We start from the raw sequence: 15,322 nt of genomic DNA on the forward strand, positions 1-15,322 counted from the left end.
GTAGTACAAGAGTCTTTCAATGAATGTAGTTTCATCAGTTGTGTACAAAAATAAAAACTGACCAACAAATCAGATGTCCTTCATGGTTTGCTGGAGGTCCAAGGCTATGCCCGAGTTTTGTAACTGTGAGACTGGAGCGATGTCTTGGCTACCATACAATCTTTTACCAGGAAAGCCTTATATTCCTTCTTGACGCTGTGTCGCAGTTTACAAAGTCACATTTAGCTAGCAGTGCCTGCTGGTTTGCTATCTGCATCTGCAGAGAGGAGTTGGAATATTTTTTTCTTCCAAATAAATGGAAGTCTCTTTGGCTCTTTTTCTTTGAAAGTTTATTTAAATCTTCCCTGATGCGATATCTCACTGGGAGTGTGACGGGGTTGGGACTCACCACCACAGCACCTCCCAGTGGCATGTCTGGGAATTACCTCAATCCATGTGGAGCGCCCTCCATTGGTGATGTCCCGTCCGTCTTTCGCCCTCTGTTGGCATCTGGACCCGCGTTGCTCCCTTCTTTCGCGGCGTCCTCTTCAGGACGCTGCCCTCCGGCAGTGCCCCCTAGTCCATGCTCACTCCTGTCCGGGGGGGGACGAGGGGGGCGGGGAGTTAACAGCAATCCTTCTGCTTAGCCCCAGCCAATGTGGCCAACCACACCCCCAAAGTCTAACCCCTTCTGTCAGAGGCTGGGTGCAGTCCGCTATGGCCAAGTCTAACAGCCGGGCATAAGTGCAAGGCGGGGACCCAGGCCCGCCCTCTACTCTGGGTCCCCAACCCAGGGACCCTTTGGCGGCAGCCTTACTGCTTGCCCTCCTTCTCTCCCTTTGTCTGTCTCTCTCCCTGGGTTGTTTCCCCTCCGGCCCCTTTGCACCGGCTAGGCCCTTTTTCTCAGGGCCTGCAGCCTGGCAGGTACCAGGCTGGAGTTCCCTTCTGCTCCCCGCGCCTGCCCACTACTGCGCTGTCCCTGGTGCTAGTCTCCTCAAACAGGAAACAGACCTTTACCCTCTGAAGGCCTGGGAGAGACTGACTGCTTCTCTCCTGGACAGCCTTTATTTAGGGCCTAGCGTGGCCCCGATTGGCTGCCTCTTGTTCAGCCCTGATTGGATCTCTAACAGGCCCTCCCTGATTTCCTGCCGCCTTGCGCAGCCGCTCTGGCCTGCTGTAAACCTATCTTGCCTGGGGGTGGGGCACTGCCCCACCACAGAGAGCCACAACTAGCAGGGAGTTTGAGGCAGGATGGGAATAAGAACACCTGAAGTCTTGCAATGGGCCACAATACTGTTATCTGTGTGATTAGCTATAGAAGCTAAGTAGGCTGGTATGTGCCATAAGGTCTTTGCCAGTTCTAGATGAGCCTCATTAATTGGGAGGGCTACCCTCCTCGGGCAGCCACCTGGAAAATTTCCAAAAGCTTGTGAGTGCTCTCTTGCACAAGCTCAGATTGAATGCCTAAAGCCTCAGTCAGTCTCCTCAGAAGGCCCTTATAAGACTTAAAATCCTCTGGAACCGGAGAATAGTGTGGGATCATTGAGTCGACAGGTGAGGAAGTCCGGTTAACAGTAGTCGATGGATCCTCCTGTGGTACAACTGGTTCCTCCTGCAGCACTGGCTGCTCATGGGGAATAGTTTCTCTGTGTGCTTCCAATCTAGGTGGCTCTGGAAACTGCTTTGCCAAATACTCTGGCAACCTTCCCCTTGACTGAACCAGTGATCAAAACCTTGGAGCTTGGGAAACACCCCAGCAGTTCTAAAACAGCCACCGGGGGAGAGCATATGGCATAGGCAGCCAATAAGTACCAGGCTGCTACAATCTATCTCTGCTATATGATTGGTCCCACTGCCAGTATACATAATCTCCTGCTAGGAGAACCCAGACGACTTACTAGACTGATTGTGCCTAAAGAGGGGATGGGGAAGTTCTGGAAGACCCTGAACCCAACTGCGACGAGCTGTCAAAGTAGTCAGTTGGTATTGGGGGTTGCCAAACGTGATGGGGCCACTAGCTGACCTGACTTATTTGTAGCCCATTGTGAAGACGCCAACATCGATACCGAGTTAGGGATGGTATCACAAATGCATCCCAAGACACTGAAGGTATGGCATCATAAATTGATCCTCTATAGTACTGATGTTGATAATGTAGCTGTGGAAAGACCTTGTAGACAGTGTCAGGGTATAAACTGTAATCAGTACACACTACGACGAACATTCCAGTAGCGAGGCCACAAACAACGAGCCAGAGAGAACGATCAGTACTGAGGTCGAAGGCCATACTAGTGCGGACATTGTGTGTGCTGGTGCTGAAGATGGTACTGGGGCCATATCTGTGCCACATTAGTGAACTGGTACTGATACTGGCACTACTAACAGTCTCTGCACCAGAACTGAGAAGCCAGACAGGCCCAGGACAGCGAAGCCACCGTGGTGGACTCCTGTACCACAGGAGAGGTTGAGATGGAAGGCAGAGCAAATTCCTTAGCTGCCTCATAAGCGTTTGCTGTTGTCAGTACTAACAAAGTTGATGCCGAAACAGAATCCATTGGTACCAGAATTGACAGCACAGTACTGGTATGTCCCTGCTGCAGTACCAGGGAGACAGATTGATGGCCCAGCTCTACCCTGAATACCTGAAGAGTCCTGATGATGTTCCAAGTCCTTTTGTGAAGAACAAGAGGAACCCTTCTGTGGCTGTAGTCTATCTTATGGATCCTGATTCAGTGGAGGCCCTGCAAAAGAAGACTGACCCCTCTTTCTCTGTGGAGAAGAAACTAAATCCAGGCTTCTGTCCAAAGCATCTGCGGGCAGGCAGCAGGGCATACAACTGAGGGCCCTGGGTCTGAGGTAGGCCTTACGGCCAGCTCTATGAGATGTATGAGGAGCAGATTTCTGAAGACCTTCATTCTTTTCTCGAAATAATGACAGACACTGCACCTCTCCTTTCTATGTCCCTCATAAAGACACAAAAGGCAGCATGGGGAGGAGGGGGTCACTATTTGGAACAGACACCTCACATGATGCACAATGCTTAAAAAGTATAGCAAGTGCTGTATGCCACTGGTGCCAAGCACCAAAAACTAACTATTAAAATAACTTTAAATAAAATGAAGTGAAAAAGAAACCTAACTATTGGGTATTACCCACTATAGCTACTTACAGATAAAGTAGAGAGCTAAACTCGCTGACTATGCCGAAGAAAAATACCTGAGAAAAATCCCCAAAGGAAGATATAACTCAGGCCACAGGTGGTGGGAACTGAGAGAGGGAAGGGCGGCACTTCCCTTGTATAGCCACAAGGATGGGGCGGGAGGGTGTGCTACTCTCCAGCTCCAGTGCACTGGATGGGGTGCATTGGCACATGCACCAGAGTGCAATACATGTGTGCAACCAACCACTCAGAGAAGAACTATGACGACTAGAAAAAAAATAGTATTTGTGATGTTCAAAAAGGCTTATTTCAGACATCCAAAAAATGTTCAATCATACAAAATAAAATAAAAATAAGCCTCACAATGCTTCTGTCAATGAAGCTTAATAAATAATAAGTGGTCCAATAAAATATATTACCTCACCCACCTTGTCTCTGTAATGAAGCTTAATGTGATACAAAATGTCACTCCTAGAAGACTACCTTAACTTTCTAAAAATTATGAAAAGGAGAATGCACGTAATTTATCTTAAAAAAAACCAACGCTTTCTCCACCTGTTTTATATATGCAGACAGTATTCCTTCCATTCACTACTTTCAGTTTAAATAGCAAGTGTCCCAACTGTAAACAAGATCTTCCAAGAGAAAAAAGATCATACATCACAATACAATGTTCACATACAAAGCCATGTCACTGTACACCAGTATTTCATATATACTCTACAAGAATCTGAGTTGCAATACTGGAGTTATAAATTTGACACACCTCAAAGTATGGAACACAGGATATTATCTAATATTGTGAACACAAAAAAACTGTTAATTCTACAAACTGTAGAGCTTATAAATTTAATCATGAAATTCTTACCTAAATGGATCATGAAAATCCAGGTCAATAGGAAGACCATTTAGAAATAAATGTGCCTCTCCAGGCTGAATTCCGAGTATTTCATGGAAATGCTTGAAAAGGAAAGCGGAAAAATTGCTAGTTTTCTAAGATGAATGTCAACAATAAAACAAAAACATTTTTAGAACTTAAAGTAAATCCTATTATAATACCTGAAAATTTTGTGGAACATATGGAAAATCCAATCTCCATCATTAAAAAAAAAATTCTTTAACTAGAATTTTGGCAGAAAAAATAGACAATATCCTGTTATAAACACAATTTTACACATTGTGAATACTTATTACAAATGAAAAAGCTATAGAAACCATAAAATGTGGCTTACACTGGTTTTATAATATACACATACTATATTCTTAATGTTTCCTGTTAGAAAACTGATACTTCTTAGCAATATAGAAAAGTGGCACTTAATTCTTCAAAAACTATTCATACCGTTTTCTCCCCAAACCAGCAAAGGCAAACAAAACCCCACCTTTGTTGCATACTACTGAATCACCACCCAGGAATAGCATATAAACACTGAAGGGCAGCTTCTTCGGATGTTAGCCTCTATTATGAAATGCAAAACACTGTTTTGCAACATTTAAGAGACAAGGTCAAACTTAAAAAAACACTTCTTTATAAAGAATTGTTACCTTCTAATATTACAGGTAACAGGTGAAACCACTAAAACTGTAAAAAGTTACAGGAAAACTATTTTTCTATATTTTCCCCCCAATTTGTTTCCTTTATGCACTTGACAGCACTTGCTATGCAGTTGCTGCTGTTAATAATCAGTTGCACTTCCTTTCTCATGAACTACACAGGACATCACACTCCTGTGTTGCTCTGGAGGGAGCTCAGACATACATCCCTAGCTCTACAAGAGGGTATTAACAGCAGCAGCAGAGCAGCGGCTCTGAGTTTTGCATGATGTAGATAGTTCTCTCCTCCTCCCCTCCCCCCGCCAGGAAAATTATATGGAAACGGAGCAAGAAGAACCAGTGGGCAGAGAACATTTCTTCATTTCCAAAACTAGGCATGGAGTAGGGTAGCAATGACATTCTGAAAAGGGGAGACAGTGAGCTCCTCTATTACTGTCAGACTTCTACATACAGCTGGAGGGCTCCCTTACATTCCTCCTGTTGGACACATGATTCCAGTGAAGGCAATGCAACTCACCCGCATGGGCCTAAATTACAAAGGGAGAAGATAACTCCATACTGAACTGCAAAAAGAGACAAGTTTAGCAACCAGAAAGGATAGTAGCAGCTGAGTGGGGGCTACCACACATGCTTTCTAACTATGAATGAGAAGAATCTGCCTGGTACTAGGCTGGAAGGGAGGGTACAAATAAGAGAAGGCATGCCCCTCAGCCTTTTCTCAGGACAAGCAAGGTATTGGGCTCTGAAAAAGGGGACAGATGTCCTATTCCCCAGCCTTTCTACAGTTGCTGGCAACAAGACAGGGACAGGAAAATCAAAAAGGACAAAAAAAAAAAAAAAGAGTCTTACCCCCAAGATGACAATCTCCACTCAAAAAAATTCAGGACCAGACCAGGAGAGCATGAGGGTCAGCAGGGGTCTCTGAGATATGGCTCAGTCCCCACCAGAGGAGCCAAGAGAACCAAAATCAGGCATGTAAAGGGAGAAAAGCTGCTCTCTGTTGCTGGTGCATAAGAGGTATGTCTGCATTCCAATAGAAAACCAATTACAAGCCTTTTCTATGCAAGTTACTCCATTTGTGTGACACTTTCATACTGCAATAAGGAAGTAAAAAGTAGGAAAATTTGGTCAAAATTTATTCTGAAAATGTGCAGACGGGGCTCAGAAGCAAGTCAACTTAACCAAAGTTAGCTAACCAAGTTACCTCATTTCAGTTATATTGACTAGTTTCAAGATGGCAGGGTCCTTTTGAGACAGCATAGTTACAACCACAGACTCAGGAAATGCAAAGTGAAGAGCTGGACTGTCAGCATTTAACAGAAGCCCTGAGTAGGAGACACTCAATCCTTCTCCCAACTCCACTTGTTTCTTGAGTTAACTAACCCCTCCACCGACCGGTGTACAGTAGAGACAGGAAATGGCATCTCCTGGAGGCACTCTGATGAGCTAGTCCCTGAGACAGGATAAAATTAAACTGTGCTATGCCTGAGTTTACCCCAGTGCAGAGGGACTCTGTCATAAATATAAAGGGAAGGGTAAACCCCTTTGAAATCCCTCCTGGCCAGGGGAAAGCTCCTCTCACCTGTAAACGGTTAAGAAGCTAAAGGTAACCTCGCTGGCACCTGACCAAAATGACCAATGAGGAGACAAGATACTTTCAAAAGCTGGGAGGAGGGAGAGAAACAAAGGGTCTGTGTCTGTCTGTATGCTGGTCTTTGCCAGGGACAGAACAGGAATGGAGTCTTAGAACTTTTAGTAAGTAATCTAGCTAGGTATGTGTTAGATTATGATTTCTTTAAATGGCTGAGAAAAGAATTGTGCTGAATAGAATAACTATTTCTGTCTGTGCATCTTTTTTGTAACTCAAGGTTTTGCCTAGAGGGGTTCTCTATGTTTTTGAATCTAATTACCCTGTAAGATATCTACCATCCTGATTTTACAGGGGGGATTTCTTTATTTCTATTTACTTCTATTTTTTATTAAAAGTCTTCTTGTAAAAACTGAATGCTTTTTCATTGTTCTCAGATCCAAGGGTTTGGGTCTGTGGTCACCTATGCAAATTGGTGAGGCTTTTTACCAAACCTTGTCCAGGAAGTGGGGTGCAAGGTTTTGGGAAGTATTTTGGAGGGAAGGACGCGTCCAAACAGCTCTTCCCCAGTAACCAGTATTAGTTTGGTGGTGGTAGCGGCCATTCCAAGGATAACGGGTGTAATATTTTGTACCTTGGGGAAGTTTTGACCTAAGCTGGTAAAGATAAGCTTAGGAGGTTTTTCATGCAGGTCCCCACATCTGTACCCTAGAGTTCAGAGTGGGGGAGGAACCTTGACATGGTGGCACAGTGGTGGGATTAACCTGAAATCATTTTGAGATCCAGTTGAGATTTTTTGAACTAGAAATACAGATTTTAAAAAGGAATTTTTAGGAAGTCCAGAAAGCAGCTTTGAAACTGAAAGCAGCTTGGTTTCTCTCTCCTCTGTGGCCAAGCAGAGACAAAAGGGGATTATCTTGTGAATTGCAGGTTTTCTTTGCCTGGAGGCAGGGTACTTAACTCCTGCAGGGAAATTCACAGTCTTCCAACCCAGAGTTTTTTTTTTTCTTTTCTTCCTAAAAGTAAATAGGGGGTGTGTGTTCTACCCATTTGCTTTTCTTTGGGCTGGGTAAGCAGGTTTCCAAGTAGTTGGAGGTTTTTTGCTTTAATTTGGGCCCAGAGCAGAGACAAGGGAATTGTCTTTTTCTGTAGGCTGACAATCACTATCAGAGAATAGGTATTCTATTCCAGCACAGCAAAATTTTACAGCCAAGTTTTGTTTGTTTATTTCTAAACCTCGGGTGTAAAGTTAGTTAAAAACAGAGAGGTTAGAATGACCAAATCCTCAGCTCGACTACAGCTGGAATTAGCCAAATTTCAGGCTGAGGAAAAACAAAGGGAACATGAAAGACAGATAGAACTCATGCGGCTGAAAATGGAAGCAAGGGACAAAGAAATGGAAGCAAGGGCCAAAGAACTGGAGGAGAAGGAAAAAGAGAGGAAGCATGTGGAGGAGGTGGAGAAGATAAAGGCCCAGCAGAATATACCAACAAACCCTAGCAATCCTTCTCCAGGTACCACTTCCCATCCCAGAAAGTTCCCCACCTACAAGGCAGGTGATGATACTGAGGCCTTCTTAGAGAACTTCGAAAGGGCCTGCCTTGGGTACAACATCTCTACTGACCAATACATGGTAGAGCTGAGGCCACAGCTCAGTGGACCCTTAGCTGAGGTGGCAGCTGAAATGCCTAAAGAACACATGAACAAGTATGAACTGTTTAAATCCAAGGCGAGAGTCAGAATGGGGATAACACCCGAGCAGTCTCGTCGGAGGTTCAGAGCCCTAAGGTGGAAACCAGACATGTCATTTACCCGACATGCCTACCACATTGTGAAACATTGGGATGCCTGGATATCAGGAGCAAGTGTTGAATCTCCAGAAAATTTGCCCTTCCTAATGCAAATGGAACAATTCTTAGAGGGTGTTCCTGAGGAAATAGAAAGATACATCCTAGATGGGAAACCCAAAACTGTAATCGAGGCAGGAGAGATTGGAGCCAGATGGGTGGAGGTGGCAGAGAAGAAGAAAACTAGTCGCAGTTGGAGCGGAGACCAGAAGGGACCACCCCAGACCACACCCTATTACCGGGGGCCGCCCAAAGCCCCACCTACCTCCCAAAGAACCCTCCAGACCCCTTATCGTCCCACCACCCCGTTCTCCAGCAACCCTCCTCGCCCCAGTGACCCGTCAGCTGGACGATGTTTTAAGTGTAACAAGCTGGGGCATGTGAAGGCCAACTGCCCCAAGAACCCCAACAGATTACAGTTCATTGCACCGGAATCACACCAGAGGTCCACAGGCCCAGATACCCTTGGAGCGGAGGGAAACTGTGAGTGTGGGCGGGAAGAAGGTCACCGCGTGGAGGGACACCAGAGCACAAGTGTCAGCTATCCATGCTTCCTTAGTGGACCCCAATTTAATCAACCCAGAGATCCAAGTGACGATTCAACCCTTCAAGTCCAACTCTTTCAATTTGCCTACAGCCAAGTTGCCTGTCCAGTACAAGGGCTGGTCAGGAATGTGGACTTTTGCAGTCTATGATGATTATCCCATCCCCATGCTGTTGGGGGAAGACTTGGCCAATCATGTGAAGCAGGCCAAGAGGGTGGGAATGGTCACCTGCAGCCAGGCTAAACAAGCTGTGAGGCCTAGCTCTGTTCCGGAAACTTCTATCAGGACCCAGTCAGAAGTGATGGACCCGGACCCCAGGCCAATGTCTGCAACAGCAGTAGTGGATCCAGTCCCAGAGACCCAGACGGAACCAGTCCTAGAACCGGAACCAGCCGAACAACCAACACCAGACCCCGTGTCAGCACTGAATCCAGTACTTGCAACCTAAACACCAGAGGGCCCCACCGAACCTGAACTGGCAGCAGCCGATAACCCTACACGAGAGGCTCAGCCGGAGCCTGAATCCCAACATAGTGCACCAGCGGAGAGCGGTTCACAGTCAACAGAAACAGCTCCATCCCCTATATCGCTTCCAGAGGGACCAAGCCTAGGTCCACAATCCCATGAGGAACTGATGTCCCCAGCATCAAGGGAACAGTTCCAGACCGAACAGGAAGCAGATGAAAGCCTCCAGAGAGCTTGGACGGCGGCACGGAGCAACCCACCACCTCTCAGCTCTTCTAATCGATCCAGGTTTGTTGTAGAAAGAGGACTTTTATACAAGGAAACTCTTTCTGGTGGACACCAGGAAGACTGGCATCCTCAGAGACAGTTGGTAGTTCCAACTAAATACCGGGCCAAGCTCTTGAGCTTAGCCCATGATCACCCTAGTGGCCATGCTGGGGTGAACAGGACCAAAGACCGTTTGGGGGGGTCATTCCACTGGGAGGGAATGGGCAAGGATGTTTCTACCTATGTCCAGTCTTGTGAGGTGTGCCAAAGAGTGGGAAAACCCCAAAACCAGGTCAAAGCCCCTCTCCAGCCACTCTCCATCATTGAAGTTCCATTTCAGCGAGTAGCTGTGGATATTCTGGGTCCTTTTCCGAAAAAGACACCCAGAGGAAAGCAGTACATACTGACTTTCATGGATTTTGCCACCCGATGGCCGGAAGCAGTAGCTCTAAGCAACACCAGGGCTAAAAGTGTGTGCCAGGCACTAGCAGACATTTTTGCCAGGGTAGGTTGGCCCTCCGACATCCTCACCGATGCAGGGACTAATTTCCTGGCAGGAACTATGAAAAACCTTTGGGAAGCTCATGGGGTAAATCACTTGGTTGCCACTCCTTACCATCATCAAACAAATGGCATGGTGGAGAAGTTTAATGGAACTTTGGGGGCCATGATACGTAAATTCGTAAATGAGCACTCCAATGATTGGGACCTAGTATTGCAGCAGTTGCTCTTTGTCTACAGAGCTGTACCACACCCCAGTTTAGGGTTTTCCCCATTTGAACTTGTATATGGCCGTGAGGTTAAGGGGCCATTGCAGTTGGTGAAGTAGCAATGGGAGGGATTTACACCTTCTCCAGGAACTAACATTCTGGACTTTGTAACCAACCTACAAAACACCCTCCGAACCTCTTTAGCCCTTGCTAGAGAAAACTTACAGGATGCTCAAAAAGAGCAAAAAGCCTGGTATGATAAACATGCCAGAGAGCGTTCCTTCAAAGTAGGAGACCAGGTCATGGTCTTAAAGGCGCTCCAGGCCCATAAAATGGAAGCATCGTGGGAAGGGCCATTCACGGTCCAGGAGCGCCTGGGAGCTGTTAATTATCTCATAGCATTCCCCACCTCCAACCGAAAGCCTAAGGTGTACCATATTAATTCTCTAAAGCCCTTTTATTCCAGAGAATTAAAGGTTTGTCAGTTTACAGCCCAGGGAGGAGACGACGCTGAGTGGCCTGAAGGTGTTTACTACGAAGGGAAATGTGCTGGTGGGGTGGAAGAGGTAAACCTCTCCATGACCCTTGGGCGTATGCAGCAACAGCAGATCCAGGAGCTGTGCACGAGCTACGCGCCAATGTTCTCAGCCACCCCAGGACTGACTGAACGGGCATACCACTCCATTGACACAGGTAATGCTCACCCAATTAGGGTCCAACCTTACCGGGTGTCTCCTCAAGCTAAAACTGCTATAGAACGGGAGATCCAGGATATGTTACAGATGGGTGTAATCCGCCCCTCTGAAAGTGCATGGGCATCTCCAGTGGTTCTGGTTCCCAAACCAGATGGGGAAATACGTTTTTGCGTGGACTACCGTAAGCTAAATGCTGTAACTCGCCCAGACAACTATCCAATGCCACGCACAGATGAACTATTAGAGAAACTGGGACGGGCCCAGTTCATCTCTACCTTGGACTTAACCAAGGGGTACTGGCAGGTACCGCTAGATGAATCTGCCAAGGAAAGGTCAGCCTTCATCACACATCTCGGGCTGTATGAATTTAATGTACTCCCTTTCGGGCTGCGAAATGCACCCGCCACTTTCCAAAGACTTGTAGATGGTCTCCTAGCGGGATTAGGAGAATATGCAGTCGCCTACCTTGACGATGTGGCCATATTTTCGGATTCCTGGGCAGACCACCTGGAACATCTACAAAAAGTCCTTGAGCGCATAAGGGAGGCAGGACTAACTGTTAAGGCTAAGAAGTGTCAAATAGGCCTAAACAGAGTGACTTACCTTGGACACCAGGTGGGTCAAGGAACTATCAGCCCCCTACAGGCCAAAGTGGATGCTATCCAAAAGTGGCCTGTCCCAAAGTCAAAGAAACAGGTTCAATCCTTCTTAGGCTTGGCCGGTTATTACAGACGATTTGTACCGCACTACAGCCAAATCACTGCCCCACTGACAGACCTAACCAAAAAGAAACAGCCAAATGCTGTTCAGTGGACCGAAAAGTGTCAGAAGGCCTTTAACAAGCTTAAAGCGACACTCATGTCTGACCCTGTACTAAGGGCCCCAGACTTTGACAAACCGTTCCTAGTAACCACAGATGCGTCCGAGCGTGGTGTGGGAGCAGTTTTAATGCAGAAAGGACCTGATCAAGAATTCCACCCTGTAGTGTTTCTCAGCAAAAAACTGTCTGAGAGGGAAAGCAACTGGTCAGTCACTGAAAAAGAATGTTATGCCATTGTCTACGCTCTGGAAAAGCTACGCCCATATGTTTGGGGACGGCGTTTCCACCTGCAAACCGACCATGCTGCACTGAAGTGGCTTCACACCGTCAAGGAAACTAACAAAAAACTTCTTCGGTGGAGTTTAGCTCTCCAAGATTTTGATTTCGACATCCAACACATCTCAGGAGCTTCTAACAAAGTGGCTGATGCACTCTCCCGTGAAACTTTCCCAGAATCAACTGGTTAAAATCGTCCTTGAGATGTGGAAAATATTGTTAGTCTTTATGTACTTGGTAGTATATTTAGAGATGCATGTGTCTTATTAACTCTGTTTTTCCTAGAGCTCCAGGAAGAAATCCCAGCCAGTGTTCCACCCTAGCTGAGATTTGGGGGGCGTGTCATAAATATAAAGGGAAGGGTAAACCCCTTTGAAATCCCTCCTGGCCAGGGGAAAGCTCCTCTCACCTGTAAAGGGTTAAGAAGCTAAAGGTAACCTCGCTGGCACCTGACCAAAATGACCAATGAGGAGACAAGATACTTTCAAAAGCTGGGAGGAGGGAGAGAAACAAAGGGTCTGTGTCTGTCTGTATGCTGGTCTTTGCCAGGGACAGAACAGGAATGGAGTCTTAGAACTTTTAGTAAGTAATCTAGCTAGGTATGCATTAGATTATGATTTCTTTAAATGGCTGAGAAAAGAATTGTGCTGAATAGAATAACTATTTCTGTCTGTGCATCTTTTTTGTAACTTAAGGTTTTGCCTAGAGGGGTTCTCTATGTTTTTGAATCTAATTACCCTGTAAGATATCTACCATCCTGATTTTACAGGGGGGATTTCTTTATTTCTATTTACTTCTATTTTTTATTAAAAGTCTTCTTGTAAAAACTGAATGCTTTTTCATTGTTCTCAGATCCAAGGGTTTGGGTCTGTGGTCACCTATGCAAATTGGTGAGGCTTTTTACCAAACCTTGTCCAGGAAGTGGGGTGCAAGGTTTTGGGAAGTATTTTGGGGGGAAGGACGCGTCCAAACAGCTCTTCCCCAGTAACCAGTATTAGTTTGGTGGTGGTAGCGGCCATTCCAAGGATAACGGGTGTAATATTTTGTACCTTGGGGAAGTTTTGACCTAAGCTGGTAAAGATAAGCTTAGGAGGTTTTTCATGCAGGTCCCCACATCTGTACCCTAGAGTTCAGAGTGGGGGAAGAACCTTGACAGACTCCTTGTAAACCTATGCAAGGCAATGTCCCTTAACCAGAAAAATTGTTTTAGAAACATATGGTATAAATATACACAATATATCTGAGTTAAGATTATTGAAAAATTTACATTTCCTGTCTGTGATTTTAACCATACAGACTTAATACTGCATTGCACAGATTTTCACATTTAATTTCTTTGTTCATTTATAAAATATTAAATTATAAACTGCTTGGGTATAGCAATATTAGCATTTAAATGCTTGGACACATATGTGCCCTTGGGTAAATAGACTGGAGGATGCTGAACTCCTTTTTTGGCTGCTGTTATTGTTTACATTGTGGTAACTGTATCTTCACAACAGAGATAGAACTTGAAAATTATCAACTGCTGCAAAACTCTTGGAGGATTCCCCAAAATCATGGGGTTATGATGTGTCTGCAATTTCCTCCCATGCTGATATTAAGCAATGGGGACAGCTTTGTTTAGAAACATTGCTTTGTTTTTCAGTGGGGCACTTTCATAGTGAGCCATCTCTGCTGAGTTACGATAGAGCTACATGTGCTGCCTCGGTTAGCCTTCTGAGGAAGACAATTATTTTAGGCACTCTTGATTGTTAATTCAATACTACCCTTCTTAGGGCTTCTTTATTACAAAAACTCTTACAAAAAGGATCATAACGAAAAGTCCCAAATGAACAAAAAGTATTCTGGATTCCTCTGAAGTCTGCCCTCTAAGCTCTGTTCCCAGTTCCCTCAGAGGTCTCTCTAAGGGCCTGTTTACACTTGAGATGCTACAGCTGCACCACTGTAGTACTTCAATGAAGTGCTACCTACACCGATGGGAGTAGTTCTCCGATCAGCATACGTTCTCTACCTCCCCAAGAGGCAGTAGCTACCCTATCACAGGCATCTACTGTCTCCTTCATGCAAATTATTTCATGAAAACATAAATCCCTGGGCCTTCCCAAGCTGGTCAGTGAGAATATGTATGATATCAAATGGGCTGGAGTTTCATGATCCCTTGCTAAAAAAATATTAGCAGATTTCTACTGACTGTGCTCAAAAATGAGCTTTCAATTACTCATATATTTCATATTATCATTAAATACCATAAAACCAATGGAGTAGGTACTCGTTGCTGACTGGGATGTCTGCTCTTCTTTTTTTCTTCATAATTCTACAGTATCTGATAGAAAGTGGATATTCTCCTGGACCACAAGAACTCAGGATTTTCCATCAGGGGCCAGTTTTTAAATCAAGATTTGGATGTTTTTTTCTTTAAAAAAAAAAAAAGAAATCTAGGAATTATCTTGGGGAAGTTCTATGGCCCGTGTTATACATCAGACTAGATGATCATAATGGTCCTTTCTGGCCTTGGTATCCACCTGAGAAGGTCATGAAAATTACTGTACTCCTGAAGTGAAGTAGCAGAAGAACAAACACTAACATGAGGAAAGAAAGAAGATGGATGACGCACAGGTTGTTCCTAAACCTTCTTCAGACACAAAGAATCTTCAGTTACCATCTTCAGGAGGTACCAGGCAGGCATCATCCAAATAAGAACAGAAAGTTGGACAAGAAGTTATCACTGATCGTATCAATGAACATGTCAGAGTTCCCTCCCCACTCTGAACTCTAGGGTACAGATGTGCGGACCCTCATGAAAAAACCCCTAAGCTTATTTTTACCAGCTTAGGCTAAAACTTTCCCAAGGCACAAATTTCGCCTTGTCCTTGAACACTATGCTGCCACCACCAAATGACTTAGACAAACAACAGGGAAAGAATCATAGAATCATAGAATATCAGGGTTGGAAGGGACCCCTGAAGGTCATCTAGTCCAACCCCCTGCTCAAAGCAGGACCAATTCCCAGTTAAATCATCCCAGCCAGGGCTTTGTCAAGCCTGACCTTAAAAACCTCTAAGGAAGGAGATTCTACCACCTCCCTAGGTAACGCATTCCAGTGTTTCACCACCCTCCTAGTGAAAAAGCTTTTCCTAATATCCAATCTAAACCTCCCCCACTGCAACTTGAGACCATTACTCCTCGTTCTGTCATCTGCTACCATTGAGAACAGTCTAGAGCCATCCTCTTTGGAACCCCCTTTCAGGTAGTTGAAAGCAGCTATCAAATCCCCCCTCATTCTTCTCTTCTGCAGGCTAAACAATCCCAGCTCCCTCAGCCTCTCCTCATAACTCATGTGTTCTAGACCCCTAATCATTTTTGTTGCCCTTCGCTGGACTCTCTCCAATTTATCCACATCCTTCTTGTAGTGT

General features: G+C 45.3%; 1 protein-coding gene across 1 annotated transcript in view; it reads right to left on the reverse strand.

Moving 5' to 3' along the window:
* UGGT2 (UDP-glucose glycoprotein glucosyltransferase 2) overlaps positions 1-15,322 on the reverse strand; it is a 287,095-nt gene that overhangs the window by 185,813 nt on the left and 85,960 nt on the right. Inside the window, exon 11 of the mRNA XM_048853522.2 lies at positions 4,008-4,099. Within this exon, the coding sequence (XP_048709479.2) occupies positions 4,008-4,099 (92 nt within the window). The remainder of the gene's footprint in view (positions 1-4,007; positions 4,100-15,322) is intronic.

This window comes from Caretta caretta, chromosome 1, assembly GCF_965140235.1.
Source record: "Caretta caretta isolate rCarCar2 chromosome 1, rCarCar1.hap1, whole genome shotgun sequence".
Lineage (NCBI taxonomy): Eukaryota > Metazoa > Chordata > Testudines > Cheloniidae > Caretta > Caretta caretta.